Source organism: Sciurus vulgaris, assembly GCF_902686455.1.
Source record: "Sciurus vulgaris genome assembly, chromosome: 2".
Classification (NCBI taxonomy): Eukaryota; Metazoa; Chordata; class Mammalia; order Rodentia; family Sciuridae; genus Sciurus; species Sciurus vulgaris.
This window is the reverse complement of record NC_136462.1, coordinates 203198842-203212837: the sequence shown is the minus strand read 5'-3', so window position 1 is coordinate 203212837 and position 13996 is coordinate 203198842. Positions and strand designations below refer to the sequence as shown.

At 59.3% G+C, this 13996-nt stretch overlaps 1 protein-coding gene across 3 annotated transcripts in view; it reads right to left on the bottom strand.

Annotated features, from left to right (window-relative positions):
- Positions 1-13996, bottom strand: part of COL9A3 (collagen type IX alpha 3 chain) — a 33649-nt gene that overhangs the window by 13601 nt on the left and 6052 nt on the right. Inside the window, exons 11-31 of one of the 3 annotated variants that reach the window (XR_013761915.1) lie at positions 13359-13415; positions 12923-12976; positions 12247-12300; positions 11994-12047; positions 11753-11806; positions 11290-11343; positions 10268-10321; positions 9611-9664; positions 9454-9507; positions 9056-9100; positions 8915-8968; positions 8762-8815; positions 8195-8248; positions 7998-8069; positions 6696-6731; positions 5987-6031; positions 4251-4283; positions 3914-4060; positions 3718-3772; positions 3141-3351; positions 732-809 (exon numbers count right to left, since the gene is read on the bottom strand). Coding sequence is in view for 2 of the 3 variants with exons in the window: in XM_079127572.1 (XP_078983698.1) it covers positions 732-809; positions 3141-3323; positions 3718-3772; positions 3914-4060; positions 4251-4283; positions 5987-6031; positions 6696-6731; positions 7998-8069; positions 8195-8248; positions 8762-8815; positions 8915-8968; positions 9056-9100; positions 9454-9507; positions 9611-9664; positions 10268-10321; positions 11290-11343; positions 11753-11806; positions 11994-12047; positions 12247-12300; positions 12923-12976; positions 13359-13415 (1345 nt within the window). In the remaining variant the exon portion in view is untranslated. The remainder of the gene's footprint in view (positions 1-731; positions 810-3140; positions 3352-3717; positions 3773-3913; positions 4061-4250; positions 4284-5986; positions 6032-6695; positions 6732-7997; positions 8070-8194; positions 8249-8761; positions 8816-8914; positions 8969-9055; positions 9101-9453; positions 9508-9610; positions 9665-10267; positions 10322-11289; positions 11344-11752; positions 11807-11993; positions 12048-12246; positions 12301-12922; positions 12977-13358; positions 13416-13996) is intronic. The other 2 variants (XM_079127572.1, XM_079127573.1) reach the window with 2 other exon arrangements.

The window sequence follows — 13996 nt, the reverse complement described above, 5'->3', positions numbered from 1 at the left end:
CATTAAAATGGATACATTCAATGTACATGTGGGTCAGTTTTGAGAAAATTGTTAGAGTTTGACCAAAATAGATACTAAATAACTTTAGGCAGGATTTAATCAAACCTACTTAGCTGAAATAGATCTAGGAAGATATGTTGATTGACTGAACTTCTGCAGAGTGAAGTGTTATTTCCCCCCAGTACTGGGGATTGAATCCAGGGGCACTTTACTACTGAGCTACATCTCCAGCCCTTTTACTTTTTTATTTTGAGCCAGGTTCTTGCTAAGTTGCCGAGGCTACCCTCAGACTGGCCATTCCCTGCCTCCCTCCCATGTTGGGGTATCACAGGCTCCCAGCTGATGCTAACGTGGTTACTAAGAGAGTTCCTAATCTTGCCTCTAAGAATGCTTTGCCAAGCCAGGCATGGTGGCTACGCCTGTAATTCCTGTGGCTAGGGAGGCTGAGGCTGGAGGATTGTAAGTTCAAAGCCAGCCTCAGGAAGTTAGTGAGGCCTATGCAACTTAGTGAGACCCTGCTTCTAAATAAAATATGAAAAGGGCTGGGGGTTTGGTTCAGTGGTTAGGCACCCCTAGGTTCAATCCCAGGTGCCAAATTAAGAAAAAAAGAAAAAGAAAAAAAAAAAAAGCTTAGCCAAATTACAACAAAGCATTTCCTTTTAAGAAAGTGAGCCATGTTCATGACCCCAGCATCCCCCACATAAACCCTGTGGATGACAGTGGCCTCCTACCTTGGAGCCCCTGGTCTCCGGAAGGCCCGTCCAGCCCTGCACCTGCTGCACCCTTGTCTCCTCTGTCACCCTGGCTTCCTGCGATGAGGGAGGACACGGGCGCACGGTTAGAACAGCTGCCACAGCCGGCACGGTGGCCGTGCTGGATCCCACCTTATCACAAACAGGGTGCCACCTGTGGCACGGTCCCTGCCGCAGCAGGACCCCTCAGGGAAGTGCAGATGCCCACGATTGGCCTCAGGGAGTCTGGGAGGCGCCCTCCTGGCCCACGGCTGGCACCGGCCTCGCCCACCTTTGCAGCCTCTGGATGGCGGGCTGGTTCTGTTAGAATCGCGTGTCCATTTGGCATTCAAGCTTTCTGTACGACTCTGAACCATGCGTCACCCAAGAGTAACTAAGGTGTCCCTAGTTGCCTCCCTCAAGTCGTCTGCCTCCGTGCTCTGTCTGTGTGGATGAGTGGCAGGGGGTGTGTTAAAACCTCCATCTTGATAGCTGTCAACTCTGGCCTGTGGGTTCTGGAGCTGGGAGGTTGGAGGCACAGTTCTCCCAGGAGTCTGCCCTGCAGACTGAACCAGGTTGGTACTCAGCCGTGAGGCAGAGGCGTCCCTGGTGCCCATGGCGTCAGCCCTGCCTTTGTTCAACTGTGACTTGTGTGCCTCCTGGAGTAGATAAGAAGCACAGGCAGGATTGGCAGCGGGTCCCCAGGCTGTCCCTGCTCATCTGGTAGGGATGGCATTGTGGCCCTGGGGTTGAGGGTTGGCCTCCCTGCAGGGCAGTGGCTCCAATGGCCTGCATGTCCTGTGAAGCTGGCTGCCCTGCTGTGTCCTGGTGGGGCGCTCCCTCCCTCTGTGCTTGCTGGGAGGGGAGATGGAGACGCAGCAGTGGCTTGTGCCTGTGGCCCCAGGGAGGCCCAATCCTGAGCGCATATTCTAACTTGCAGTGACCTCTGGCATCCCCAGGTCTGCTCTGCCAGTGGAGACATGGATGTCCAGAGCATGGTGCAGAACCACACTCTGCAGGTATGCCCTCCTTCAGACAGAAAACAGGGCCGGGCCTAGTCCCAAGGACTTCCTGTGACACATGTGTCTCTGCAAATGGCCTTTAACTAACATTGTCAAACTGCTTTTCTCAGAGACGCTGTGATTAATGTCGTGCTTGAATTTTATTTTCAAAAATCTAGAAGAACTTTAGGTCTCTGCTTGGAGAAAATCTTATTTGATCTGTTTTTAAAGCCTACAGTCTGTTGTATGGCACTATACAGCACAGAAGACCTAAGAGTCGTGACATAAGGTGGACAGGAAACAAGGAGCTATTTGATAGTTAGTTTGGGCCAGCAGTAGTAGGACAAGATGAATCTGATGCATCTGCTCTCTAGTGTTGAGCTCCTTCAGTCTTTAGGGATTTTAAGAAGTAAAACATCACTGCTAACTGTAGGAATCATTCCATTTGCCAAAGAATTTGCGTTGAATCTCAGTCATAAGGAAGGACCTCAAAAAACTGTCTCCCTTTGGAACGTCCTAAGCTATTTCTGAGAAGCACTGGCTACTGGTCAGATGCTTGAAATCAGCTGAAATCTGAGCTCCAGACCCTGTCTGCGCCATGAGGCTAGCTGCTTCTGATGAGCATTCTGAACTGGAAAGGGCTGATGCTCTTGGTGCCTGGTTCACCTCGGGGTGCCCAGCTGCTGCTGGACCAGGCCTCCGCTGCCCACAGGACCCAGCATGGGCAGAAGGCAGCTAACATGCCACCGCAACTCCTGCCCGAATTAGGGCTTTCTGATTCATCATTCTCTCTCTCTTTTTTTTTTTTTCCCTAGTTGTAGGTGGACACAATACCTTTATTTTTATGTGGTGCTGAGGACGGAACCCAGGGCCTCACGCGTGCTAGGCGAGCGCTCTCCCACAGAGCCACGCCCCAGCCCGATTCATCACTCTTGAAATGGAAGTATTCTGAGTGTCTTTCTCGCCCTTGGCTAACGACGCCTCCGTGTGTTGCAGCCTACGTTAAGGCGTGAGCTCCAGGTGTACTCCTCACACTGCTGTGTAGCCCACCCCCAGATGTTGTTCGGATGGCATTTGAGAGAAATATGGTGAGGAGAAATGTTCTAGTCCTGCAGGATCGGTGAGGAATGAACCGTGCTGGCCCTGAGAGCAAGGCCGTCCAGCCTTCCAGGAGCCACCCTGGAGGACCCATGGCAAGGACGGGCGTGGACAGTGTCCTCACCGTACTTCTAGATACGCCCTGCAGCCACAGCCTGGGCTGTGTGAGGTGGGCTCAGCTCAGGCAGGCCTGGCCCTGGCTGCCCTCGGGCCCCCTGTGCTCCAGGGGGCGCCTCAGCATAGCGGGCACCTCTCACGCTGTGGGACGTGGGTGTTCTCATGCAGGGGGGACAGCGAGTCGACTACTCACCTCTGGGTCCAGGGTCTCCCAGCTCCCCGGTGGGACCACGATATCCAGGGGGTCCTCGAGCACCAGGGTGGCCGATGGAGCCTGGGGGGCCTGGGGGCCCCGGGGGGCCAGCTGGACCGGGGCGCCCGATGGAGCCTGGTGCTAAGGGCTTCCTCAGGTGTGCAGCTAACTGTGCAATTTGCTCTTTTGGGAGACAGGGGGCAAGCATCGGCTTCAGAGATCAAACACTTTTATGTAGTGTGTTGACTAAGTGGTTTAACAGCTTTGGGGAACCTCACAGGGCTACAGGGGAGACCCCTTCCTGGGAGTGCCTTCCATCCTAAGAATTCAGAGAAGCCAAGAACACCCACGAGGGAGCATCTGGGGAAGTGGCCCTCCAATCAGAGGGCACAGAGTTTGTCCACTGCATGGGCACCTTGTATGCACCAGGTTGAGCCTCGTCCAGTACAGAGCAGGAGCACAGGTGTGGACCCCAAGAGCCCAGAAGTGGGGTGGCAGGGGGTGACCACGGAGTGGCAGGCTGAGCGGCCCAGGTTCTGGGGCCTGGGGGCAGGGAAGGGGACAACAGAGGACGTACCGCTTATCATTCCCCCACACAGCTCTCTGATGCGTTGCTCACTGGCTTCTTTCCCCTGAAAGTCACCCCAGGTCATCAGCTGAGGGGTGGCATGCTGGCATGCCCAGGACCCCACTCTGACGTTTAGAAAAAGCACCATCTAAGTCCAGTGAGTCCACTACCCGCAGCACCAACTGAGAAAGGAAGAGCCACGCACCGGAACACCAGGTTTCCCAGTGATGCCAGGGACGCCCTGCACGCCCTGGAGGCCTAGGGGCCCTGGGGGCCCAGGGACACCCTGGACTCCACTCGTGCCATTGGGTCCCTGGATGCCTTTGGGGCCCGGCTCCCCTCGATCACCAGCCTGTAGAGAAGCAGGACACAGAGGGCTGGACCACACCTGGCCCCAGCCAGGAGCTGCTGCCCCAGCAGCTCTTTCCCGGAGCAGAGCGAAGAGCCTTTTCATGATTGCATCTGGGCAGCCCTACAGGGCCCGGTGGTGAATGGCCTCGCGGGCTCCTGGGTCTGCCACGGGCATGCCTGTGGGCACTCACCTCTCCTTTTGGTCCAACGGGGCCACTGGGACCCTGCAGAGAGACCGTCGTTAGTTGGGTGGGAAGTGGCTCCCAGGGAACCCATCTAGCACAGTATTAGTTGAGAAAAAAATAAAAAATCATCTACAACCCACATCAACATATCACTGACAGGTTTCTTCCCTTTTAACTTAATTTTTTTGGTACTGGGGATTGAATAGGGAAACCTTACCACGGAGGTACATCCCTGGGCCTTCTTACTTTTCATTTGAGACAGGGTCTCACTAAGTTGTTGAGGCTGGCCTAGAATGTGTGATCTTCCTGCTCAGCCTCCGAGCTGCTGAGATCATAGGTGTGACCACTACACCCAGCTCCCTTTTTATTTTGTATGAACATTTCTGGTATTGTTGAGAGTGTATTCACAATTGATGCTTTTTTGTAGCTGTGTGGTATTCTCCTGTGGTTTGGATGTGCGGGTCCCCCAAAAGCTCAGGTGTGAGATGGTGCAAGAAGGTTTAGAAGAGAAATGATTGGGGTGTGCGAGTCTTAACCCCACAGGGAATCAACCGCCTGATGGGTAACTGAGTGGTAGCCGGAGGCAGGTGGGGTGTGACTGGAGGAGGTGGGCTTTGGGGTGTATATTTGTATCTGCCTCATTCCGCAGCCCGAGGAACAGAGCCGGCCTTCTATGGAACAAGACCTCTGAAACCACAAGCCCTCAAATAAACTTTTCTTCCCTAAAATTGTTCTGGTTCAGATCTTTTAGTCATAGCAGCAAAAAAGCTGACTAAACCCTCTTGTGCTGTTTACTTTGTTTTCATTCTTGTCACTACAAAATCATAACTAATACTGAGCCACATGACTCTGTCCTAAAACCCCGGGCCCTTCTTCAGCTGGGACCCAGGAATGTACACAGGACATGGTCCTAACCAGAGAGCAGGAGGACTGGGCCTGGTCACCCATGCCGCTCGCGCCCGGAGCTGAATGCCCACAGCCAAAGGCAGGCAGGGCTGAGGGAGAGCCTTCTGTGCTCTGATGGCGGGGCTGAAGCCCCTCGTGAGCTTCCAGCTGGAGGCTCTCCCTTTTGGTCACTGCCCACCACCACATCAGTTTAAGGGCTGCTGGGTGGGGCTGTTTCTTGGATTTCTGGGCTCCTGCTTATCAAGGTTGTCTAACAATTTGTGAAATAAGTAAAGCAACTACAAAAATACCACCTCGGCTAGAGGTGTAAGAGGTTCATGCTGGGCTAGCAGGTGTGACCAGAGGCCAGGGTCCCCGGAGCAGGCTGTTTCTTCCTCCCTGGACACCAGGGCAAGAAGACTCAATTACGGCCCAAAACCTAGCCACCAGAAAGCCAGGAAGGACCTCATCATCATTCCATCTCCATCACCAGAAGGAGACCCCACGCCTGAACCGACACACCAAGGGTTTACCCTATACTTGGCCTGAGTCTCTGCTCTGGGAAGCTGTTAGTGTCAGTGAGACCCCAGCTGAGGCTGATTCCCTCCAGGGGCCAGAGAGGCATGGAGAGGAGGCGCTTTCACGTGCATAGCAGGGAGCGCCAGATCTGCACCTGTTTTCCAGCCAGGCCCCGCTCTCTTGCTCCAGGGATGGCCAGTGGCCAGGCCTTGGTGCCCAGGGGACCCTGCATTTGTCCCCATGCTGCCCAAGAAGCTGCTAGTTCTGCCAGGATCTGCAGAAACTGACTTTGTCCATGGGAGAGCACGCCTCCCAAACCGACTAGTTGGCTCACTTACCAGCTCGCCTCTGTCCCCAGGAAGGCCATCGGAACCTGCAATGCCCTGCAGGGATAAGCCCCAGCGTTAAGAGTGGCTCCTTCCCACCTTAAGCTACCAGCTCTCAGACCTTGGTGTTCACATTCATCCCTGAGACAGGCCAGGCACCCACTGTGGACCGTTTCCCAAGGCAGTGCAAGGACCCTGCCTTAGCCCCACAGGCTGGGCAGGGACACACAGTGGAAGGAGGGAATTTGCATCCCAAGGCTTTCTGTGCCAGGCAGAACCCTGTGGGGTGTTAGGCAGAAAGGCCTGGGGCCACCATCTGGGGTCAGATTTCAGAAACAGGCTCTGAGGAGCAGCCACGGCCCACCCTTCCCAAGCTCTTCCAGGGAGAAGCAGATGCCTTTTAACGTCTTCTGGCCATGGGGAGAGAGCCCACGCCCTCTCTCACAAGGCTGGTTTCCTCTGCCAGAGGCTTCTGCTGCTGCACCAGGGCCACACAGTGTGTCTGACCAGCTGTGTGTACCCAGGAAGGCGGCCTGCTCCACTTTGTGGCTGGTGCCCAGAGCTGGGCTACTTGCTAAGAAGGAGTGAAGAGATGAGGGGAAATGAGACACAGGGAGCCACCCAGAATTCTAAAAGACCCAGAGCCAGACAGCACAGAGCCTGCAGGAGCTGGAGCACTGGTCAGGACCCAGATCTGACCTGACCACCGGCGCTGGCTCACCTGGTCTCCCTTGGAGCCCATGGCACCTCTTGGGCCCTGTCAGAGAGAAGGCTCTGTGTTAGAGGAGTCCCAGGAGTTCCTCCAGGGCCCACATGTGGAGGCAGCAAACGCCTCCTCACGACCCACAGACCCTCTTGTGCACTCGGCTCTGCCCTGGGCCACGGTCCCTCAAGTGCCAGAACCCCAGAGCCCCTTGTCCTCTGGCCCTGTGGAGAGAGTCCTTTAAATTGGTGCTGGTGGTGACCATGAATTGTGCAGGTATTACTGTCCATGCAACCCCAGGACAGGGTCATCCTGGCGGGTTTGCTGAGATCCTAATTGTCTTCCTGATAGGTTGGAAAATTAGGGACATGTCTGGGAATTGCTAGGAACTCCTCTTAAAAAACATCCATTTGGGGGCTGGGGAGATGGCTCAGCTGGTAGAGTGCTTGCCTCGAAAGCACAAGGCCCTGAGTTCGATCCCCAGCACCACAAAAAAAAAAAAAAAAAAAAAAAAAAAGTCCATTTGCAAAATGGCAGCCTCACTGAGAACCTGAGGGGGGCAGGAAGCGAGAGGCGGGGCAGGGGAGCCAGGACCCGCCCACGCCCACCTGGGACAGGCCTAGCCCTGCTACCCTCTCCCAGGCCCCAGTGTTGTTGGCACATCCCCTGGCTCTGCAGTGTCCTGCCCAGAGGCTGTCCTCACTGTGTCTGGGGGACGGCTCCCCTGCTTCTGCAACCAGGGCGGTATGCACACTCTGAGGAGCGCTGTCTCTGCTCAGGGGACAGTCTGACATGGACACAGGACCCTAGGGACCTGGTGGAACGGCCTGGAGCCCAGACCAGACCCACGCCTCTGCCCTGGGACTCGAGGACTCGCCCCCCACCAGCTGGGCCCTGAGCAGGCCTCGCCCCTGTGCCCCGCTCCCAGAGGGCTGCCAAGGCTGGCGTTTCAAGACTGGGAAGGTCCTGGGAAGCTGCGGCCATCTGAAGTGCTGCTGTTCAGACTCCTTTTATAGCAATGGACCCTTGACCAGGTCAAGCCTCAGCCGACACCCTCGGGAGGCGTGGGGCATGGAATCTGGGACTCTGCTCACACCTGTCCCCGTGATCGGGTCCGATGCTGCTCCCCCGCCACACCTCCACCTGGTGCTGGAGGCCCCGCTCACCCATGAAGGATGCCAGTGAGAGAAGGCACTCCCTCTTCACCAGGTGAGCCCACCAGTGGCCGGGGGCTCTCCTCGCTGCCTGGGTCCACTGGGCAGTAGTAGTAGCAAGCTGGGGTGCAAGGGTAGGGCACTGCCTGCCAGGACAGCCACTTACCCGGTCCCCCACATCACCACGGAGACCCTGGGGACCTGGAAGGCCGGGGTCTCCCATGCTGCCCTTCCGGCCCTGTGGACAAAGTTCCAGCCGGTCGGCACCATAGGAGCTCAGCTAGGGTCCCTCCCCTGCCTGGCCCACCAGGGTGCACTGCCCTGGCCTGGGGCGCTGGTCACCCCCATTCCAACATAACGCACCTGGAAGCCTCGGACACCAGGGGCTCCAGGAGGGCCTTGCGGGCCAAGGGCCCCCTAGAAGACAGAAGGGTGAGTGGACGCCTTGAGGCTCAGAAGTTCCTGAGGGGCCCCAGGAGGCTTTGTGGCCGGGGGAGCCCAGTTCTGTCTCCCCATGTGGCTAGGCAGACATAGGGCTGGTCCCAAGTCACCTGAGGCCAAGCTGCTGGGACAGAAGCAGGGCGCCCCCTGTGGGGGGACAGGTGTGGGGGGTCTCAGAGTTCAGGCACACTCTGGCGCTATTTGTCAAGCCAGACTGGTGCCAGTCACCAATGTCCACGCTGGCTGCAGGGTCCTGTGGAGGCAGGAAGCTCCACCTGCATTGCTGGGTTCTAAGTTGTATGGGGGCATGGAGATCCGAGGACAGGGCAGCTTAGGCAAGTGCTACTGCCCCTGTGGGTGAGGGGCCAGGAGTTGAGGGTCCCTGTCTTCTGACACCTCCCACCTTTTGTGAGCTTGGTTCATCAGTATGCCCAAAGTGCCACCCTGCCCTGCTCAGGGGACACACCCCCAGGGTTGTGCCCCACTCACCGCTGAGCCCCTGTGACCAGCCTCGCCACGCTCCCCAGGAACGCCAACATCTCCCTGACCAGAGGGAAAGGGGTATCAGGGTAGGGTCCTGAGCCCACGTTGGGGAGGGGCAGGGTCCTGTGCACATGCGCGTGGAGGATCGTGGCTACTCACAGGGACTCCTGGCTCTCCCGAGGGACCGGCCTCGCCCAGTTCCCCGGCTCTACCCTGGAGAATGGAGGAGGGCATGAGGGCCTGCAGCCCACCCAGGACAGGACCCTGCCTGCAACCCCACCGAAGGAGGCCGTCACGTACCAGTTCTCCCTTCTCGCCTTTGGATCCTGTGCGTCCAGGGAGGCCCTGCCAGGAGAGAGCTCAGTGTCAAAGCTGCCAAGCCCTTGTGCACACAGGCAGTTGGCAGGGCTAACCTCTCTGGCCCTGCAGACCTGAGGATAGGCTCTGACAGATTGCCTGACCTCTGTTGGATAGCCCTGCAAGGGCCCCAGGCAAGGCCCACGGGAGCAGCACCAAGGACGGGCAGAGGTACATTTGCACAAGTCCTCATGCACAAGAGCACACAGGCATGAGCACAGCAGGCCCCTGTCCCACTGGGTGCCAGGGCTGAGCCAGACCCAAGGGTACTGTACCCGGGGCTACCCCAGGGTTGCCCAGTGGCCAGCCCACCCAGCATGGTCCCACTGCTTAGCACTCACCGGCAGCCCGTTGGGACCCTTCTCTCCTGGGGCACCACTGCGACCAGCCTCCCCCTGCCAGGACAATAATTGGGACAAGAGGGAAACAGATGCTGAGGCCTCAGGAGGCCCTGCTCCCCCCAGTCACCCTCCCGCAGGCTGCCTGCCAAGCACTCACCTTCTCGCCGTCCAGTCCTGGCACGCCATTCCGGCCGTCCTTGCCGGGCATGCCCTGGGGACAAGGGACACTGTCAGGCCCCCCTTCTTCTATAGCCCTGTTCCCCTCAAGGCAGCCTCAGCTAGCCCCCCAGAATGGGGCCTATCCCTGGAGCCTGGGAGGTTCTGTCTGAAGACTGAGGAGGCCATGTGGCAGCTGGTGCCACCCTCAGAGGCCACACCAGGGAGAAATGCAGGCTGGCAGTGCCCAGGACCCTGTGCTCTCCAGTCCTACCCCTCACCCTCCTTCTTGCGAACTCTGCCATGCAGACAAGCCCTGTCCCGGTCCCTGCTTGTCTGCAGGGCTGTGGTGGCCACAGAGTTGCAGTCTGGGGCAAGAGGGAAATGCAGGGGCTACTGGGGCCATCCAGCCTTTGTTTCACTTGTTGAGAAGGCAGTAGCCAAGGGCTGGACTGCCCACGGGCCTCTCTGGGTGGGCCCCTGTCTGACCATGGGTCATAGACCCACAGCTGCTCCTGTGCAAGGCCAGCACACGAAAGAGTCCTTCTCGGAGGACACACAGTCAGAGGTGGCGCAGCTCTGCTGAGAGGAGCAGCGACGTGGGCACCCTGCCGGCTCTAGGCCTGCCCGGGCACCCTGGGCAGCCACAGGTACTCACCGGCTCGCCACCTGGCCCAGCCACTCCGGGGATCCCTTTGGGACCAGGTCTGCCCTAAAGGACACAGAGGGATGGAAGAGTGGCAGTTGGGATCCTGGGGGTCTCTCTCCATGGCTCTCCAGGCCTGGGGGTCCTGGGGGTCTCTGGCCATGACTCTCCAGGCCTGGGCGTCCTGGGAGTCTCTGGCCATGACTCTGCAGGCCCTGGAGTCCTAGGGGGTCTCTGGCCATGGCTCTTCAGGCCCTGGGGTCCTGGGGGTCTCTGGTCATGACTCTCCAGGCCCTTGGGTCCTGGGGGTCTCTGGTCATGGCTCTCCTAGGCGCTGGGACCCTGGGGGTCTCTGGTCATGACTCTCCAGGCCCTTGGGTCCTGGGGGTCTCTGGTCATGGCTCTCCTAGGCCCTGGGACCCTGGGGGTCTCTGGTCATGACTCTCCAGGCCCTGGGACCCTGGGGGTCTCATCATGGCTGTCCAGGCAGGAGGCACTGTGCCCAGGCAGAGGGCAGTGGCCGTGGTCCGCTGCACCAGGAGGACAGGGTTTGGGGAAAACTATCTGTGGTGCCATGGACGACGCAGCTCCGCACGCCACCTCCTGGCACTCCTGGCCACTGGGCTCTAGTTGGAGGCAAGACAGGAGGGGTGGTGGTTGCTGTGGGCAGGGCCAGTTCAGGCACCCTCAGTGCATTTCAGGACATGTCACCTGGCCCCCGACTCCTCTGCATACCCAGACCAGGAGTGGTTTTCTCCCTTGCTCCCATTTCACGACTGAGAACCTTAGTACTGGTGACCACTCTGCTCGGGCCCAGCACCATGACCAGCAGCCAGGACCTGAAGGAGCGGTGTTGGCTCCTCGGGGTGGGCGGAGAGCTTCACATGGGCTTTGGGAGGGGCTACGGGCAGGGTAGGGCCCCCGCGTGTCCAGCTGATTGTCTCAGCCTACACCCTGGAGGGGCCTGGAATGGGGAGGTCCCCGCTGCCAACCAGTTAAGCATGAGATAAGGTTTGTCCAGTCTCTGTACTTACAAAGTCACCCTTGGGGCCACGGAAACCTTCTGGGCCCCTCTCGCCTCTGTCACCCTGAAAATGAGAAGGGGGAGAGGGAAGATGCTCACGTCACAGAGAAGGCAGGAGAGCGAGGCCGACGTGTGATCAAGGCCCTCCAGGGCCTGATGGAGCCCTCCAGATGAGGCCATAGGTGGCCAGACCGATGCTACTGAGGGTCCTGGGGGGTTGGAGGGATGACCCTCTTCACCTCCTGGATGACCGGGGCAGATCTCCCACGGAGGGGGGACTCCTCCCACAGACAAGTTCCTCGAGTGTCCCCAGGTCAAGCCCTGTACCCTCCCCCCAGGTACTGTGGGCCACCCCCCAGGTGTGCCACCAGCCGACCACGATGTGCCTCTGGGACAGCTCAGCCTGGGGCTCAGCCAGCCACAGCCCAGTGGGGTATGGGGCGGCCTCTGAGGGAGCCCAGACACACACGTACCACTTTTCCAGGTGCTCCCGGAACCCCCGGGGGGCCTCGGAACCCAGTGGGACCCTGCAGGGAAGAGAGGGCATTGGGGCTCTTCTGCAGGAACAGGGACCCTCAGGGACCCACGGCCAGGCACAGCCAGGACCAAGGGAAGAGCCCAGAGCCATGTGAAGCTGGAGGCAGGGACAGCCCAGGCCCACACCCAGCAGGGCCAACCTTGGCTGGCCTGGTACCCACACCCAGCAGAACGTACCCGGTCCCCAGGGGGCCCGAGTGGCCCTGGAAGTCCTGGCGATCCTCGGGGACCCTGTTGGAGAGAGCTGAAGCTGCACGGCTGGAATGCATCTCACCCAGGCCACTGTGGGCCTGGCTCTGGGGTGCCCGGCATGCCCAGTGTCCTTAGAAACCCTCGACCTTGGCTGGCACCCCCTGGAATCAGCCTAGGTGCTGACTGTCCCCGAGCCTCAGGGTGGCTGCCCATGGGGCTCCCATTCTGCTGGTCTCACCTGGAGCCCCACAGGGCCTGGAATGCCAGCAGGCCCAGGGGGGCCAGGGTCGCCCTGCAATGGAGAAAGCAGTGGTTCATCCCGGCTCTTCTAGCACCTTCTGCTGTCCCCCAGGGCCCCTCCCCAGAGCCTGCAGGAGGGGCACAGCCCCACTTCACAGCTGAGCCACAGAGGCTGAGTAAGGTCACTCGTCCACAGCTCAGAGGTTGCGTGTTGCCGGGGCTTCCCCGACCAGGGCGTCTGGACTCTCTTCTGGCACAGCCCCCTGGCCCTTCCAGACCCGCCCTCCCAAGCATGTGGGGGTGGCCTCTGCCATCAGGCCCCAGTCCTCATCTGGCCACTCCCGCCACACTAGAGGGCATCTCAGCCTCGCCCCAAACTGCAGTGAGCGCAGACAGAGGCCCCCTGTGGGCAGTGGCAGGAACTGCACCAAAGGTGCCCAGGCACCCCCAACACAAGGGGGCTTTCATGTGAGGTCGGGCTGGGATTGTCTAGGGACCCTGCCCCAAATCACCCAGTTCTGACCAGCTAGACACACCTGGGGGACAGACATGGCAGGTGCCAACTGGGGCGAGCCTGTGAGGCTGTGCCATCCTCCCCTGGTGAGTCCCAGGCCTACCCCCTGCCCAGGTCATGGCCCTCCGGGGTCAGTGGCCCTGGGCAGTCAGCTTTGTACCTTCTCACCATCCTTGCCGACTTCTCCCTGTTCCCCTTTGTAGCCTGTGGGCCCCTGAAAGCGAACAGAAATCACAGCCCCCAGACCTTAGGACACGCTCCTCAAGCAGCACTGAACCGAGGCCGGTACCACCAGTCAGCCCAGGATCTAGCCACAGTAACACCACAGCCTTCAGGACCAAAGGCCTGGGGAAGCTGGGCCCGAGAGGCACTAACCCACTGGGGGACCCTTGGCCAGCCCCATTTCCCTCTCTGGGCTTCCTCTGGCCCTCAAAGTCCAGGCCTAGTCCAGCCACACCAGATTTCAGCATGTCACTGGGGTGGAGAGGGTAGCACAGGTGACACGGCCACTTTGTCCCCGAAACCCCACAGCCACGAGGGGCGCCCCTACCAGTGGAGAGGTGAGCTTGGCCCAGTCACCCTGAATCGCCACTCACCTTGAACCCTGGCATTCCTGGGGGACCCGGGGGGCCTGGCGGGCAGATGGCAGGGCACTGTTGGAAGACAGAATGGTCAGACCTCCCAGTAAACCGGGCAGGATCCCCAAGACAAGTCAGCACCCTGAGGGCGCTGGGGAGGCTGTGCAGTGGAAGGGGACTGTGGATGAGCCCAGACGGCCTCTCGGGGCTGGCCCTGGCTGTGGTGAGCAGCGGGAGGTGGCCCGGCGTGGCTGGATGCCCTCCCTCCAGACCCTCTCATTTCTGAGCAGATGCCAGGTTTCTGAGCAGCCATTCACATGATGGCTGCTGGCTCCATAAAAGGACGTCATCTTCTTACCAAGTGCCTGGTGGCCACAGGAGGGATGCTGCTATGAGCCAGGGCCATAGGTGTGACCCTCTGGCTTGAAGGCACACTGAGCGGGAGGCCAGGGAACCCAGGTAAGACGTGGAGATTTCTAGATCATTCCACGCTGAACCGGGCAGGCTGGGCCACAGGTGCAGAGCTGGTGCCGTCAACCCCCTCCAGGGCCCATCCTCAGGGCCAGCATTCTCACTGGGAAGAGCCCTAAGCCCTCCCTTCCAGGACATGACCTGGTCAAGCACTCCGCAAACAGGCAGGGAAGGACCACTGGCCA